The sequence below is a fragment of the Hemiscyllium ocellatum genome, chromosome 37 (genome assembly GCF_020745735.1).
Source record: "Hemiscyllium ocellatum isolate sHemOce1 chromosome 37, sHemOce1.pat.X.cur, whole genome shotgun sequence".
Taxonomy (NCBI): domain Eukaryota; kingdom Metazoa; phylum Chordata; class Chondrichthyes; order Orectolobiformes; family Hemiscylliidae; genus Hemiscyllium; species Hemiscyllium ocellatum.
Genome location: NC_083437.1, coordinates 28552285 through 28569670, shown reverse-complemented (window position 1 = coordinate 28569670; position 17386 = coordinate 28552285). Strand labels below are relative to the sequence as shown.

Genomic DNA, 17386 nt, shown 5'->3' with positions numbered 1-17386 from the left:
GTGAGTTTTAATTTTGTACACCCCAGTCCAACACCGGCATCTCTAAATCATGACTACCATGAAATGATAGCCTACTTTAAAGAAAATGATTGAGCACCATCTGCTGTTCACTTGATGTTGCAACAGGATAGCAGTTCCCTCGCGTGGAGAATAGCCAAAATTAACCAAGTCCTCAAAACTTTCACTGATTCATATTTATACTGGCTCACTCTGTCAACACAAAAAATGACTAACTTCATTTGGAATTGAATTATTCACAAAGACTAGATACAGGTTGACTGCAGTGATTGAAGATTTAATCACAAGTCTGCCAGTGAATAATTTATTGAAGCAAACAGGGCAGACCATTCAGCCAACATGCCTGTGGGAGCTCTTTGAAAGAGTTATCCAATTAATCCCCACCTCCTTGCAAAGCTTTTGGTAGCTGTCAGCAGGAGTGGGTTTGATTCCTATTGTAGTTGCTGATTTGGCCTTCATATCCCATGGAGTGAATTCATTGCTCAACTTAACACAGCTCTCTGCAAACATCAACCACACAGGTTTTCTGGAAAGGGATCATTCCCCAAACAAAACATCTTTTTTTTTTGCATTTAACTGTTGTTACATCCAAGAATAATGGTGGATGACTGATTTCCTTTGGCAAGAAGGAAAGCAGCACATTAAACAGAGCAGACTGCAGAATTCTGAACTGGTAATGTGTGCCCTGGTCCATTAATCACAAAACATAATTCAGCAGGTGCAGCAAGTGAATACAAACGCAAATCGAATGTAGAGAGAGGACAGCAGTAGAGGTGGGGTCAATTAATATTTTTAAGACAGAGATACATTCTTGACTAATAAAGGAGTTGAAAGGTCAGCAGGGAAATAGAGAGAGGTCACAATTGACTGTGGAGTAGGCTCAAGGGGGTGAGTGGCCTAATCTTGCTTCTAATTTGTATATAGTGAGCTGTGGATATGTCAGAGATTATAATGGTGCTGCATTTTATCTGTACAGCACTGGACTGTACATTAGGAAAGGATATGAGAGATTTACTTGGATGGGAAGTCTTCAATTACATGGAGAGACTGAGGAAGCTGGGATTTTTCTTCTCAAAGCAGAAAGGTTGAGCAGATATTTGCTAACGGCCAAAAATTATGAAGCGTTTCCATTGTGTAAATAAGGAGATACAGTTTTCACTGGGGAAAAGAAGAGGGGCATTTTTGTGAACTGGAATACAGGTACGTGGCCTGAAAGGGTGATGGAAACTGATTTGTGATTTGGAGATGCCGGTGTTGGACTGGGGTGTACACAGTTAAAAATCACACAACACCAGGTTATAGTCCAACAGGTTTAATTGGAAGCACACTAGCTTTCGGAACGATGCTCCTTCATCAGGTGATAGTGGAGGGCTCGATCGTAACACAGAATTTATAGCAAAAATTTACAGTGTGATATAACTGAAACCTTGGGTTCATGTCACATTACAGGTGATCACCATTGCACTACACACACACACGTACATACAGACCCGCACACAGACACCCACACATACCCTTATACACACAGTCCCACACTCACACATGCACCCCCTCACAGACTTAAGACACACTGCACCCACTACAACACACACACACACACACACTTTCTCACACTCACAACCCCCACCCCAGACAGACAAAGACCCACATGCACACATATATTTTGTGGGGTGAATTTATATTGCAGAGTTACATTGCACTCTGCTCAAAAACTGCATATATTCATGTAGAACTCTGAGCTCAAAAACTGCAGGAATTTATGTAAAACACTGTTATCTCACTTATTAGATTAGAATCAATCTAAACATCAGGTCATAGACAGAGAACACAGGGGGCTAACACCTTCAACATATTGTCTAGCTATCACCATTGTTAGCAGCTAACCTGAGAATGCAACTTTAAAAAGAAGGGTTTTGTGATTTACACATGAAAGAAGTGAAACTATCACTGTATTCTAACAGATGAAAGACTTAACAATCAATTTTTCAATGTATAATTTCAGTTACATCACACTGCAAATTTTTGCTATAAATTCTGTGTTACGATTGAGCCCTCCACAATCACCTGATGAAGGAGCGTCGCTCCGAAAGCTAGTGTGCTTCCAATTAAACCTGTTGGACTATAACCTGGTGTTGTGTGATTTTTAACTGGAATCTGATTCAGTATTAACACTTAAAAGAGAATTACATAAATACTTGTCAACAAACCCATGATCGTATTCACCCACCCAACTGCTTCTGGTGCCTGGGCTACCCTCAAAATTGACCTGTTGAGTTTGGCAGTGGTGTTGGGGTGGAATGTGGAACGCCTACTGACCCTCAGCACACCTCTTTCTTCCAACTCACAGGGATAATAAATGCTGGCTAAGCCAGCAATGCCCACATCTCGTGAATGAGTCAATAAAAATATTCACTAGGAAGAGATCCCTAACTTCAGGCAGAAACAAGAAGGATGTAATTCAGCTATGCCAGAAGATTAACCATAACAGCCTCAAAAGTTCTTGTGGTATTTGTTCAGTTTTATTTTGTTTTCCATTCTTTTCCCTACATTTCTTGAAGGTGCCAGCTCAAGGTAAGTGTGATTCCTCTGCCCGAACTGCAAATACCAGCACACTGCAAAATCATGCTGATACTGACAGTCATCCATTTTCAAGCAGGAGAAGCAGGATAGTGGTCGATAGTTGCACCCCTCACAGATAATGAGGCCACCCCAAGCTCAGGCCAGGTAAGAATCAAACCCACAACCTGTTTTCACTCAGGTCATGGCAGATACTGCATTTGTTCATTTCAGTTTAACTGTTTTCCTTGTTAATTCTTATTTTTAGGTGTCACTTTTTGAAATTGGTGCAAGGGATGCTTGGGGTATCAGGAAATCAAACACAGTTTTTCATTTTTTGCATCCAGAGTCAGGGTGGGTACGAAATATTGCCAGGTTAGGTATGTGGCAGGTTATATGCAGAGTCAAACTGCTGATGCACTGGGTAAGTGCAGAGTTAAGCTCCTGGTAGATACCTTTGATGTGCCAGGGTGATATGTTTCACACAACTGCCATGCTTCGACCTCTCAAAGTAAATGTACTAGTTCAGTATGAGCTAGGGCTTTATTAGGAATAGTTTTATGCTGCAGACCCCTGAGCAAGGTGGGCTGACTGTAGGGTACAGCAATCTTAACAACTTGCAGGCAGAGGGTTATTTCATCCTCGTATTCTGGGCTCTTAGAGACAGAAGGACCAGTGTGTAGTCCACTGACCCATCAGCAGCATTTACACAGATAACATATTCTTCACGTGGTTTAGTTCGAAAGCCGCTAAAAGCATCTAAACAGTGTTCCACCATGACTGATACCAGCAGCAGTATGGGAGGCAATAATTATAAAAGCACAGGCCCATCTAAACTGCCTGGGATCTGTAACCTGAATTGATGTACAAAGTACAGATAGCCTCACTGCTCAAGATTGGCATCTGAGGGATTTGCTGCAATACATTAACAAGACAAGAGTTAAGCATGTCTTAAACTAGGAGATGATTACAGAAGGTTAGTAAAGGAATTCATTGTTTGAGTATCAAGGCATCTCACACATAAGAAGGTAAACCGGACTTCAGGTACACCAGCACAGCAGCAATTGAATATCAAGGCTTCCTATGACACAAAGTGAAGTCCAAGCTGTCTACCATCATGGTACTCTCCCTGACCTATGATGGACTGTGACAGTCAATGGCTAGAATTCCTTTCAACTCAGATGCTGAGAACCTTCCAGGGATCAAGAGGATAGAACAGCAGATCACAACCAGAGGGAGGAGAGACAAGGTGTAGTGTGACCTGTTTGATTTACATCCCTGTCATCAATTTTATATCAATGGCGACTGTGTGTACTTCCTTCTTTAAACTGTTCAAACTCAATTAGCTGCAGTTTGTTTGCATCAAATGTTGAAACAGTCAGTTTTGCCTTATGGACTATGCAGAGAGTCTGCAGGTTGTCTCCTTATTGTCCTCCAAATAATCAGCGATTTAATTCATACAGCGTTGTAGTTGGGCTATGCCTGCAAGGTTCAGTCCACTGGCTGTCAACAGACTCTTGGCTCTCAGATCCTCTAGTTCGTCCTTGACCGCCTGCCACTTCTTCATCATTCTCCTCATCTCCTCCTGCTTCACTTTCAGCCGTTTCCTTAGCTTCTCATTCTTCTCCAGGGCAGTAAACAGCCTCTTCTTCATCATGCCCAGGTTGGTGGCAGCATAAGTGTGGTCAGCACTGCTGTCGGAGACAGCAACTTTAGTTGGTACTGCCTGCAGCAGCTTCTCCTGCTTTCTACTTGTTGTGGCCATGGGCACCTGAAAGAACACAAAAAATGAGAATGAGTTCACAGAATAAATCTAACAATTGAATCAGACGCATATGACCTCATGTCCCTCCATAATCTTTTATGACCCTTCCCCCTTATGATTCAGGTGGTATCAACATTGCATCCTTAATCCAGGAGGCTTTGTTCTCAGAAACACAGAACATAGAAGGAGTAGCCATTCAGCCTTTGAAATTGCTCTGCCATTCAACATGATCATGGTTAATCATCCAGTTCAGTATCCTGTTTATACTTTCTCCACATACCATTTAATCCTTTTAGTCCAATGAGCTATTTCTACCTTCTTAAAAACTTTCAAAAGGTTCGCCACTCTCTAGGTGAAGAAATTTCTCATCTCTGTCCTAAATGGCCTCTCCCATATTTTTAGATGAAGACCCTTGGTTCTGGACTCCCTGGCCATCAGGAATATCCTTCCTGTGTTTACTGGTTAGACAAGTTAGCATTTTACAGGTTTCTATGAGAATCCCCCTCCCTCAAACTTCTAAACTCCAGTGTATATAGTCCTAACTAATCTAATCTCTCTTCATATGTCAGCCCTGCCAATCCAGGAGCCACTCTGGTAAACTTTTATTGCCGACCCTCCTTCGCCAGATAAGGAGACCTTATCCTGAGCGGAATAGAGACCATGGAACTCTAAGGGTCACAGATAGGGCTGCATTTATTGAGAATGCCACCACTAGGTGGTGCAGTGACAGCATGCAGACCAGTGAAATAGCAGTTTCCTGGAACAAAGATGGCACAAAATCATAGACATTTACAGCACAGGAAAAGGCCCTTCAGCCCACCAAGTCTGTGTCAATCAAAAATATGCACCTAATTATTCTAATTCCATTTTCCAGTTGAGAGCAAGACAGAATCAAGATCACCTGCTCAGCACTCATTAAAAACTTGTTTTTAAATTCACTTATGGAAAGCAGGTATCAGTGGCTGTGCCAACATTTATTGCCCTGCCCTGACTACTCTTGTGAAAATGGTGGAAAGCTGCTCCCCAATGTATCTTTGGGGAGTTCCAGAATTTTGACATAGCAACACTGAAGCAATGGCGATTTATTTCCAAGTCAGAAAAGTGAGTGGCTTAGAGTGGAACTTGCGGGTGGTGGTATTCCCAAGTATCAATGCCCTTCTAGATGATAGCGATTGTGGGTTTGGAAGCTGCTAGCTAAGGAGTTTTAGTGAACTTCTGCCGTGCATCTTGAGAATGGTACATATTGCTGATACTGAGTGTCAGTGGTAGATGGGAGTGAATATTTGAGGATGTGGTGCCTATCAGTAGGCAGCTCTGTCCTGAATGAAATCAAGTTTCTTGAATGGGCCGTGTTCCAACACACTCCTGACTTGAGCTCTGAAGATGTTGGACAGGCTTTGGGGATTCAGGCGAGTTACTCACTGCAGAATTCCTAACCTCTGATCCACTGTTGTAAACAAATGTATATGACTAGTCCATTTTACGTTCTGTGCAATGGTAACCCCATGTTGTTGACAGTGGGAGATTCAGTGATAGCATTAAATGTTAAAGAGTGATGGTTAGATTCTCTCATGTTGGAAATGGTCATTAGTTGGAATGAGTGTTACTTGGCATTTCAATAGAAAATTTAGAACTTTGCAAGTAAAGCTTAGAAACCATAGATGTCCAAACATCTTGGAGAAACATACTGACATGTCTGTGCCATTGGATATGGCAGTTTTTTTAAAGAAACAGATTGTCAAGAGATCCACATAGACAAGCACATCCTAGAGAAGGCGGCTGTACGGTGATGACATTGGCCCTGACTGCAACACGTGTTGATGGCCATTTTGGCAATTGATGTAATTACTCCACAAAGATAAGGTTTGTTACTTGTAATTAGTCACTACAATCTCCATCATTTTATACACACTTAAAGCCACTTATTAGATTAGATTACTTACAGTGTGGAAATAGGCCCTTCGGCCCAACAAGTCCACACCGACCCGCCGAAGCGCAACCCACCCATACCCCTACATTTACCCCTTACCTAACACTACAGGCAATTTATCATGGCCAATTCACCTAACCCGCACATCTTTGGACTGTGGGAGGAAACTGGAGCACCCGGAGGAAACCCACGCAGACACGGGGAGAACATGCAAACTCCACACAGTCAGTCACCTGAGTCAGGAATTGAACCCAGGTCTCAGGCGCTGTGAGGCAGCAGTGCTAACCACTGTGCCACCGTGCCGCCTACGGTGGATTGAAAGCACTAAGCATTAACCAAACATATTCACAACATTTTCAAAGTTGCTACTTGGAGCATATTAAAAGCTTTGTTTTGGGAAAAACCATTGTGATCACCCATAGTTTGCACCTCATTAAATTACACTTAGATATAATAGCAAACATAAGTAACATGATAACACTTTGTGAGGAAACAGCACAGGCTGACATCTTTGACTCTCTCCACAGATGCTGCAAGAGCATTTTCTTTTCTGGTTTCAGATTTCCAACATCCATAATTTTCCAATAATGTTTAATTACCTTTCAGATATTTAAGGCCTTCAAGTCCCCTTTAAGCAATGTAAGAGATACATTCTATGCTTTGCAATGCTTTAAGGAAAGTTGCAGGGCAGCATTCAACTAGAAACATGAGTTTTTTTTTGTCCTTGGACCCTCTGAAAATCAAACAGTTAAGAAACAGGTCCTTTGGTACATCATGTCAATCGTGACCAAAAAACACCAAACTACATTAATCCCATTTCCCTGCACTTGGTCCACAGCCTACTATTCCCTAGGATTTTAAGTACTGATTCAGAATCTTATTTAATGCTGCAAGAGTACTTGCCTACACTATCCCCTCAGACAACACGTTCCATACATCTACCACGGTCTGGGTGAAAATAACTTTCCTCCAATCTCCTCTAAACCACTTACTCCTCATCTTAAAATTATGCCACGTCTGCCATGGACAGCAGATTCTCACAATCTAATCTATGCCTCTCATAATTTTGTTAACCGCAGTCAGATCCCCCCTCCCCCAAACCCTCAACCTCCTCTGCCCCAGGGAAAACAAAACCAGTCTATCCAGTCTTTCCTCATAGCTGAGACTTTCCATCCCAGACCACACCCTGATGTATCTACTTTGCACCTTTCCCAGTGCAATCATGTAATTCGATAGTGTGGTGCCCGGAATTGCACACAATATTCCATCTGTGGCCTAAATGTATATAGTGAAGTTGTAACAAGGTTTCCTTCCTCCCAAATCCTACACCCCAGCTAATAAGGCAAGCATCTCATAGGGTAGTGAAGACGACCTATCTACCTGTGCTGACACCTACGGAATTGTACATCAAGGTCCCTGTGTTCCGCAGTAATCCCCTACCCTCAATTTGTGTATATCCTTCCCTTATTTGACCTCTCAGTACTTATCTCAAATTTAATCAGGATTAAATTCCATCTGCCATTATTCTTCCCAATTTACTAGCTGGTTAATGCCAGACAGTAGCCTGAGAACATCCTACTTGCTATTCACAACATCACCAATTTTTGTGTCATCTATTTGAATCTAGCCATGACACATGAAAGAAAAAGTGTGCCTCTTCCTGTTGAAAATGAAGTTAGGATGATGACCTTTGGGCATACAAAGTTAAAAAATCACACAACACCAGGTTATAGTCCAACAGGTTTAATTGGAAGCACTAACTTTCGGAGCGCTGCTCCTTCATCAGGCGGTGATAGGAGCGGCGCTCCGAAAGCTAGTACTTCCAAATAAACCTGTTGGACTATAACCTGATGTTGTGTGATTTTTAACTTTGTACACCCTTGTCCAAAACCAGCATCTCCAACTCATGATCTTTGAGTAGGAATTCGTGAGGGGAACCACCATCTTTCTGACGTATGCTGCATTTTCAGTTCTCAGAACCCCTGTTGCCTCCAAACTTATGTAAGTATTTTTCCTGTATGAGTTACAAATGTCTTTATGATATTACAACTGTATGGTAGCTCTGTAAGATGGAGAACTTCAAGTGTCTTTGACAGAATTCCTCACAGCACGGAAAGAGGCAGTCTGCACTGATGCCCTGATGAGCATCCCATCCAGATCTAGCCCCCTACCCTGTCCCCATAACCCTGCAATAATCATGGCTAATCCAGCTAACCTACACATCCCTGGACACTATGGGCAATTTAGCATGGCTAATCCACCTAACTTGCACATCTTTGGACTTGTGTTTATGTCTTTATTAACTCTTGACAAAGATTGTACAGAATGGCTTGAGAACTTATGTTCTTATCGACAATTTAAGGGATATTTTTGCAATAAAAAAATTTGACAGAAGTCACACTTTAACTCAGTGATACTACTCTGTGGACTGCTGAGGGTAAATATTATATGGCCTGCTAAAACCAAGACAGCAGGAATGAATTTAGCCAAGAAAAAAAATAATATAAGCATATGTTGATTTGATGAGATAAAAAAGGATTAGGGGAGATTCACGTGTAGCATAAATACTGGCATGGAGCAGTTGGACCAAATGTACGGTTTTATGCAATAAATATGATGGAATTCTAAGTAATTGTGGGAAAAGGGCATTACAAAGGATAGAATACTGCAATAATGTGTGATCCTGTTATAACAGTCACTGGACATAGTGGGAAAACAGTGCTCTCATGAACACACCCTCTCTAACCATGACATTACAAAATTTATCCATCAATGAGGTGACAGCTACAAGTAGCCCACCATTCAAAGAGTTAAACCAACGGGTAAGAATTCAGAGTATGAAGTGAACTAAGCTGTTTGGGTTTCTGTCTCCAGCAATGCCCAACAGAAGAACAAGGAATAATTATCCAAACTCTCAGTTTCTGCCTCACTTCCACATGTGAAGAAGGCGTTTGATATGCTTTCCTTTATTGGTCAGAGTATTGAGTACAGGAGTTGGGAGATCATGTTGCGTCTGTACAGGACATTGGTTAGGCCATTATTGGGATATTGCATGCAATTCTGGTCTCCTTGCTATCGGAAAGATGTTGTGAAACTTGAAAGGGTTCAGAAAAGATTTACAAGGATGTTGCCAGGATTGGAGGATTTGAGCTATAGAGAAAGAGGCTGAACAGGCTGTGGCTGTTTTCCCTGGAGTTTCGGAGGCTAAGGGGTTACCTTATAGAGGTTTACAAAATTATGAGGAGCATGGATAGGATAAATAGGCAAAGTCTTTTCCCTGGGATCGGGGAGTCCAGAACTAGAGGGCATAGGTTTAGGGTGAGAGGGGAAAGATATAAAAGTGACCTAAGTGGCAACTTTTTCATGCAGAGGGTAGTAAGTGTATGGAACGAGCTGCCAGAGGATGTGGTGGAGGCTGGTACAATTGCAACATTTAAGAGGCATTTGGATGGGTATATGAATAGGAAGGGTTTGGGGGATAGGAGCAGGATGCTGGCAGGTGGGACTAGATTGGGTTGGGATATCTGGTCGGCCTGGACGGGTTGGACCGAAGGGTCTGTTTCCATGCTGTACATCTCTATGACTCTATGTAGTCTTTGCTTGGAATCTTCCTTAAAAGACACAGGTGGGATAACAAGTTCACTTTGTGAAGAATCACAAGGGATGGCATCCATGAGTTAAAACAAGAAGAGGAACACTCACATTTCTGTAGTGCTTTTCATGTCCATTGGAATTCACAAAGTGCTTTACAGTCAAAGTAATATTTAAGTGCAGTGTAGTGAAGTGCAGCGAAAATTGTCTACAGCAAGCTCTCACAAATAGCATGCAATAATAACCAGATGATTTATTTTAATAATCCCATTTGAGGAATAAATATTAGCCAGGACACTGGACAGAATTCCCATGATCACGTTCAAAATAATACCATGAAAGTTTTTAGATTCATCTGAGAAGGCACCTCATCTAACAGGCGGCCCCTTTGACAATATGGCATGCCCGCAGAGCTCTCCGGAATCTCATCCAAGATTATAAAGTCTTTAGTGTGGGACTTAGCCCCATGACTTTTGGATAAGGTGTGATAATGTTACCATTGCAAACCCACCTATCAAACCTGACGATCGTTTTATTCCAAGTGTTAAAACACTCTGGGTTGAATTGCTCTAACTAAATCATATACGCACCGTCTCAACCCTGTCCTCAATTATTTCTGGCTTTGACACATCTGCGGCTGTTTTCAACTTTTTCCTTGCTCGATGTCTTTGCTGAAATAAGAAAACAAAATCAAACATTGGAATACGACCTTAAAAAATGAAAAGGCAAATCAGACAAAAGACATCTTTCAAAATCTCAAAAAGAATTGATTGGCTCAGATATGGATTCCAGGGGCAGCCATCTTCTGGTACTTTGCAAAAATGCACATTCTTCACTTAAACAGTGAGCTTAGGTAGGCTGTTCAACTATATCAGCATCACAATTCAATCAAGTCAATGTCTATCCTGAAGCAATACACCTACCAGGGTCACCGAGAGCAATTAGGCGTGATGACCAAGAAAGATGGAAACATTCCACAACAAGCAGCGGTGTTTGAGTGGAAAAATCTCTCACTTAAATTACCAGATCCAAGATTCAGCACCGGTGGCTACACAGAAATTATAGTGCAGCTCTCACTAAATCCCAAGCTCAATGGAGCACTTCGGCACAACAGCCAGCCATCTCAAAGTCTCATAATGGGCCTCTGGGTACTGGGTTAACAAGCCGAACATCATTTCCCTCAGGACCCTTGTGGCCAGTGGAAGGTTTCACCCTATCGTTTTAATTTGCAAATCTGGACCCAGAGGCAAAAAGGCTGTGTTTACTCCTCTGAACCATTCAATCCCAACCAAGTTGTTGTTGAAATAACAATGGCTTTGATGGTCTAAAGCATCCCAAGATGCTTTGTGGGAAAATTATCAAAATTTCAGACTGAGTTACGTAAGGAGATATTTGGACATTTTATGAAGTAGGCTTCAAGGAGCATCTAAAAAGGGAGGAGAGAGCTAGACAGATTTTGAGAATAGGTCTCGGCAGCAGGACACCAACAGTGAAGAACTGAAATTGGGGCTGTATGAGAGGGCAGAACAACACTCATACTGTACCTTCATAATCTCTGAGTAGCTAAAGACTGTGGGTACAGCATTGTGCTTCAGATTTTTTCGGTTGCCCCATGTGTTGAAACACTCTGGTTTGAAATGCTCAGAGCAAATGACAGTATGTTGGTTAGGCTTGAACTCTGCTCTTCCAACATTGTTCATCCACTGCACTAATAAGTCTGGCTTGCTGAAGGGAAACCTAAGTGACAGTGAAGACAAAGAAAGAAACAATACAATATTAACCAGCAAGATTCACCTTCTTCCAGCCACAAACTGGATTCTGGGTTATCATTTTCACCCTGTCACCATTTGTACCCTTAATTATGCATAAGATTCTCCTTCTGTCCCCACTACTATCAACCCACATTTATCCACTACCCGCCTGCATTTCACACTTGTATAAAAGACGCTGACATATTGCTACTTCAAAGTCACGAGTTGCAGTTGTCCAAATTAACAGACTACTATACAGCCACAATATAAGCTATTAAGTTTATAATTTTGAGGAAATTATTCAGATGACTTGCTACCAACTCTCAGCTGCTCACCCTCAACTTAAACGTTCTACAATTCAAGCCGACCTGCAAAAAGTGGGCTATTGCCTCTGACACGATAGTAAACAATTAATTAATTATTTGTACAGAAATGCCTGCACGTTGTTAGGATCAAAACTATCAACTACCTCTGACAAATGAGTTACTCAATCTGTGCTGGTTCTAAAGTTAATTGCGTCCATTGATATAATGAATCATGCAGCAGAAAAAAAAAGGCCATTTGTTCCACCTGTTATCAATTAGTTCCACCCTACTCCCGATCCTAGTAAGTTTGCCCTTATCTAAAAGTATACTGAACTTTATTTTCAACCTTACAACAGAACCTGCTTCCAATCCCCTTTTGATGCATGCACATGAGTCAGCATGAGCTTGAAGAACTGATAACAGCTAAATTGCATAAGTGCTCCCAAAGTGGCCCCAATTAATATAAACCTCCAGGTAAATACAGTGGAAAAGAGGTTCAAGAAAATAAAACTCTGGGTAGACTTCCACCACCTAGACATGGAGGTAGACACAGGTGTCGCAGCAGAGAGAAAACCTTTGGGAAATTCCAATGGGGCATCTTGCCTTTACGTCTACAAGACACTAAGGCTAGATTGGTGACAAGCACTGGGAAGTCCTAAAGTTCATCGGTTCCAATTCCAAGGAGCACAACAAAATCAAAGGTTTTCCGAGGTCTCAAAAAGTATTGGGGGAGATATGGTGAGCTGAGGAACCTTGGGGATGTCTCTCCAAGGATCCCAGGAGTTATCTTATTAGAAATAAAAACATAGGTAGCATACATGATCAAAACCAAGACATCATATAAAAAAAAACATGGCCACCACCTTCAGCAGGAACATTCCACAGAGGTAATTGTTTCAACAGTCACACCACTGAGGAACCCTGTAGTGGCTCTTTCATGTGCACAGAAGAAACATTCGTCTCCTAATTATACACCCCCCCGATCAGTCACGGACAGCAATAGGAATGGGGCTGAGGGCAAAGTGGCATAAGAGGCCTCATTGTCACAGGTGCAAGGGTAATCCTCTGACTCAGAGGGTGTAGCCCATAGGGAATCACTAACTAATCTTCCAGTGGAGCTCATAAAGTATGAATTCCCATAGTAAAAGGCAACGGGTAGCCCAGCCAGAACTCATCACCTGAACCCTCTAAGACTCTGGTTCTCTTGTGGTTCAGTGGTAGTCTCCCTATGTCTCAGCCAGGAGACCTGGATTCAAGTGAAGCAATATCTCCTAACAGGGTAATTAGGAAAACAAAGACCACCCACAAGGGAGCTCTAAAAGTGTAACGTCAGTGTCCGTACCCCTGAACCAGCAGTCCTACCTTCTCTACAAGTGTGTGATAACACCCCTAAGCAGGTTGATTAAGAAAATATATAAAATAGACCCAATATATTGCCCATTATGGGCTTTACAGGTAAATTTCTAATTGGCTACATAGGTGATTTACTGGTGACAGTTAATGGTTAAAACAGAGAAAGACATAGTGATTTGATGGTGGGAAAGCTGTTCGCATATAATTCAGGGAAAAAAAAACAGGCCCAGGAGGGCTCTTGTTGTGCAATGGTAATGTCCCTACCTCTGAACTAGGAAGTCTGGGTTCAAGTTCCACTTGCTCCAAATTATGCAATAACATCATTGAACAGGCTATGTAAAACTGATCCAGGGACGAAAAAAAGACCTAGGGAATGATTTGCTGAACTCTATTCCTGGCTGGGACTAGTTTATGTATGCCACGAATAGTGGCTCTATTTTGGTGTTCAGCAATATATGCTGTTCCATTTTCAGTTGGGCTTCCAGAGTTATTACTTCTTCATACCTGGAATGTACCTGTGAAAGTTCTCTGGACTGCCTCTAGTGTCAGTGTATCTTTCCTTAGATAAGGGAACCAGAACTATTCAAGTATTCCAGGTATGGTCTGACTACTATCTTACAGTTTTAGCAAGACCTCACTTTTTATGCCCCATTTCTTTTGTATAAAGGCTAACAGTTCAGTTGCCTTAGCATACAACAAAGAACTGCGATGCTGGAAATCGGAAACAAATACAGAAATTGCTGAAGACCCTGGCAGCATCTGTGGAGAGAAAGCAGAATTAACATCTGGGGCCACCCCTCTTCATTTTCCTTTCCTGTTACTCTCTCATCATGGATGTCAATTTTTGCGATTCATGCTCGAGGATCCCCAAACCCCTCAGACTACAGAAAGCTGCAATACCGTCTTCAAAATAATATAACAATATGATTAAATAATATTCAGCTCTTCTATTCTTCTTACCTTATATTTTCCCACATTACATTCCAATTGACAAGATTTCACCACTCACTTCACTGGTTTACATCCCTCCTCTGTCATCCTTACTACTTGACTTTCCACCAATTTTTAAATCATCCACAAACCTGGCATGAGTAATTCACTTTCCTAATCCAAGTCATTACTACATATTGTAAATAACTTGTGCCCCAGCACTAATCCCTGTGAGACTCTACTGGTTGCCATCCTAAAAATGCTCATTTTACCCAACTTTCTGTTTGTTGTCAGAGCGCCAATCCTCTATGCATACTAACATACCACTCTCAACATGATGGGCTCATCTTAATAAATAGCCTTAGGTGTGGTGTGTTATAGGCCACCTTTCAGATATCCGAACATATTACATTTACTGGTTCCCCTTTATCTCTCCTGCTTGTTATCTCTAAATTTGGCAGGCATCATACATACATTGATGAATTGTACAGTATTTTGGGTGCCTGTCTGATTTACCTGTGATAGGTGAGTTTCTTGTTCCATATGCCTGTAACTGCATCTATACCTATAAATTGCTTAAATATTTATATGACTCCACTTAGTGCTGATCGTTCTGAAGTTTTGGATCCCCGACTCTTTTGCAGTGACAATTGAGTTACTTGTCCCTGATGTGCTGTTGGTCGTTAATGACAATATTCGTACAGAGACTGATTAGTTATCTGCAGACAATTAATTATTTCTAACAAAATGCATCGTACCCCATGATTATTCACTCCCACTATGAACTGATGTTCTGGAGTCCCAGCGGATTTACCTGTGGAATGTGAGCTCCTTGTTCTTGCTGCTGTACCTATTAGTACAGTTATAGGCAGCACAGGACTTGGGCATGACCCAGTCCTAGCTTGTGCCCCCCACAATAATGGCGGCCTAGCGGCAACAGCCGGCGCGCTGCGACCCCTCACAACAAAATGGCGCCGTTGCTTGGCGGCACAGCCAACACATCCATCCAGCCGAAAATATATGTCAGGCCGGCGAATTCAAAAACCTAAACCGCTCCCGGACGGATCCTCCTCCCAGTCCCGCGGGCTTAACTTACGGGGTAAGGTTTAATTATAATATAAATTTAGATTTTAAAAAAAATTTCCGAGAGGCGCGAGCCCTCACGCCGCAATCGCTGCTGGGATTTTTTTTCCCCCGGAGGGGGAGGGGAGGAACCTGGCCGCTGACATCACTGGGCGCACAGTGGGCGGGGCTTCTGGCCTGCGTGATGGTGTCACTGACAGTGGAGCTAGTGCCATGTGTAGCTGTAGTTGAGTGCTGTTGGGGAAGTGGTTCATAAGTAAAGTTTATTTCCCCACCTGAAGTGGAAGCTTTTGCAACTTCAACTATCTCAAATATAAATAAAATTCTCTGGATACTTTAAAGCTGAAATGAAAATAGAAAGTGCTGGAGAGATTCATCAGGTCTCACAGCATCTGTGGAGTTAAGAGCACATTTCAAGTCCAATGACTCCTTCATAACTTTTCATCTCACCTCCATGGGCTATGTACCCCCCAAAAATGAGCGTACGTTATTGCTGTTAGCTGTTCTTGAACTAATCTTTACAAGCCAAAATCGAGACAACACTGTGAAATCAACTTGGACAGATTGTGACCATTTGGTCTTCCCTTGCTGGTGTCTTTTTTCAATTAACAAATGGCCAACATCCCAGGAGGTCAAAGAAAATACTTCAAAGACACCCCGAAGCACAACAACATTGAGATGATGACTGGGAAGAGTAAATTGCCAGTTGTTCAAAGTGGCAACAACTTATCCATTAAGCTGCTTTATGCATTGTGTCACAATGAGGCAGAGAAGGACAAGCAGCAATCCTGCTGTTTATATCCCACTACCACAAAAGAAATCCTGTCAAATATGCCCAAAATTCTGGGGTGGGGGGATAGTCCTATTCAGTTGTATTGAGTTCATATCATCCTCAAAGAGAGATGGGTGATAATGACATTATTTTCTTCACATCATGTGGTGTATAATATTCCACTAATGAGACCAAACATAACTCTGGTTATAATTTATTGAATGCTTAAGTTTATTCATCCCACAGTGTGATCAGGATTCCCATTTTAATTTTCTATCCTACTTCCATTCAAAACTGTTTGAGCATCCTACGTTCCTCTGTTGAAGCACAACAGAAGCTCAGGGAACAACACCTCTTTTGATTGTGTACTTTTGGAATTAACATTGAATTCCATAAATTCAAAGTTTAACTGCTACTATGTTTGTCCAGTTCAGACAATAGGCGATTCATTCCTGAAGAAGGGCTTATGCCCGAAACGTCGATTCTCCTGATCCTCGGATGATGCCTGGACTGCTGTGTTTTTTTCCAGCACCACATTTTTCAACATCCAACTGAAACATCAGCTTTTCATACTCTCTTCATCAGTGCTGTTTGTCTTACCAAATATTCCCAGTGGTTTTGACTTTTCTAGGATTCTCTTTTGCTCCCTTTAGTTCCACATCTACCTTACACTATATGCAACTCATTGATACTGCCCATCTGTTCCCTAGGACTTCCATTACTCCAGGTTATCACTGGCTTCCCATACAACATCTTACATTAACATATTTAACTTCACAATTAAATATCTCCATGGATATGATGATCCTTCCTTTCTCCTTCAACACTGCATCCTTACTTGACACCATTACAGAACCAGTTCTGCACGTTTCCTAGGTCTTTTCTCATGAGCTGACATTTTAAAGAGTGGCTCAACATCTCTACTCTTGACGTGCTGACAGTGTTTGGGGTTTGAGTCTGTTGCTATCAGGTAATGCGTGTTATCAAATGTGGGGAATCACATCCGAGATTGGTTTATCCAGCTATTCAGATACCAGGCCTTACCCTCTGGAGCAGTTATCCTTTTCTATGTCTGAAAGTATTTACACTTAAATAGTACCTTTTATCCCTTTAAGACATTGCAAAATGCCAATAAGTTACTTTTTCCAAGTGCAGAAGCAGGTATTGCATTTGTGACTAATCACTATACAACCAAGCTTCACATACTGTAATAAGATAAATTAATCATTTGATATTGTCCATTAGGGAATGGATAGTAGTTATGATATCAGGAAGAACACCCTTGTTCTTCAATATTCGTGTTGAATGAACAGATTGTACCTCATTTAAATA

At 41.7% G+C, this 17386-nt stretch overlaps 1 protein-coding gene across 2 annotated transcripts; it reads right to left on the bottom strand.

Annotated features, from left to right (window-relative positions):
* Positions 1–3103: 3103 nt before the first annotated feature.
* Positions 3104–15393, bottom strand: thap3 (THAP domain containing, apoptosis associated protein 3). 2 transcript variants are annotated; one of them, XM_060852068.1, is made up of 4 exons: positions 15014–15393; positions 11405–11597; positions 10451–10531; positions 3104–4345 (listed from the first exon to the last, which is right to left on the bottom strand). In XM_060852068.1, the coding sequence occupies exons 1-4, from the start codon at positions 15085–15087 to the stop codon at positions 4025–4027; spliced, it is 669 nt and encodes a 222-aa protein (XP_060708051.1). In that variant the 5' UTR covers positions 15088–15393; the 3' UTR covers positions 3104–4024. The 2 variants fall into 2 exon arrangements, with proteins under 2 accessions (XP_060708051.1, XP_060708053.1); XM_060852070.1 differs by having other exon boundaries at positions 14958–15026.
* Between the last annotated feature and the right edge of the window lie 1993 nt (positions 15394–17386).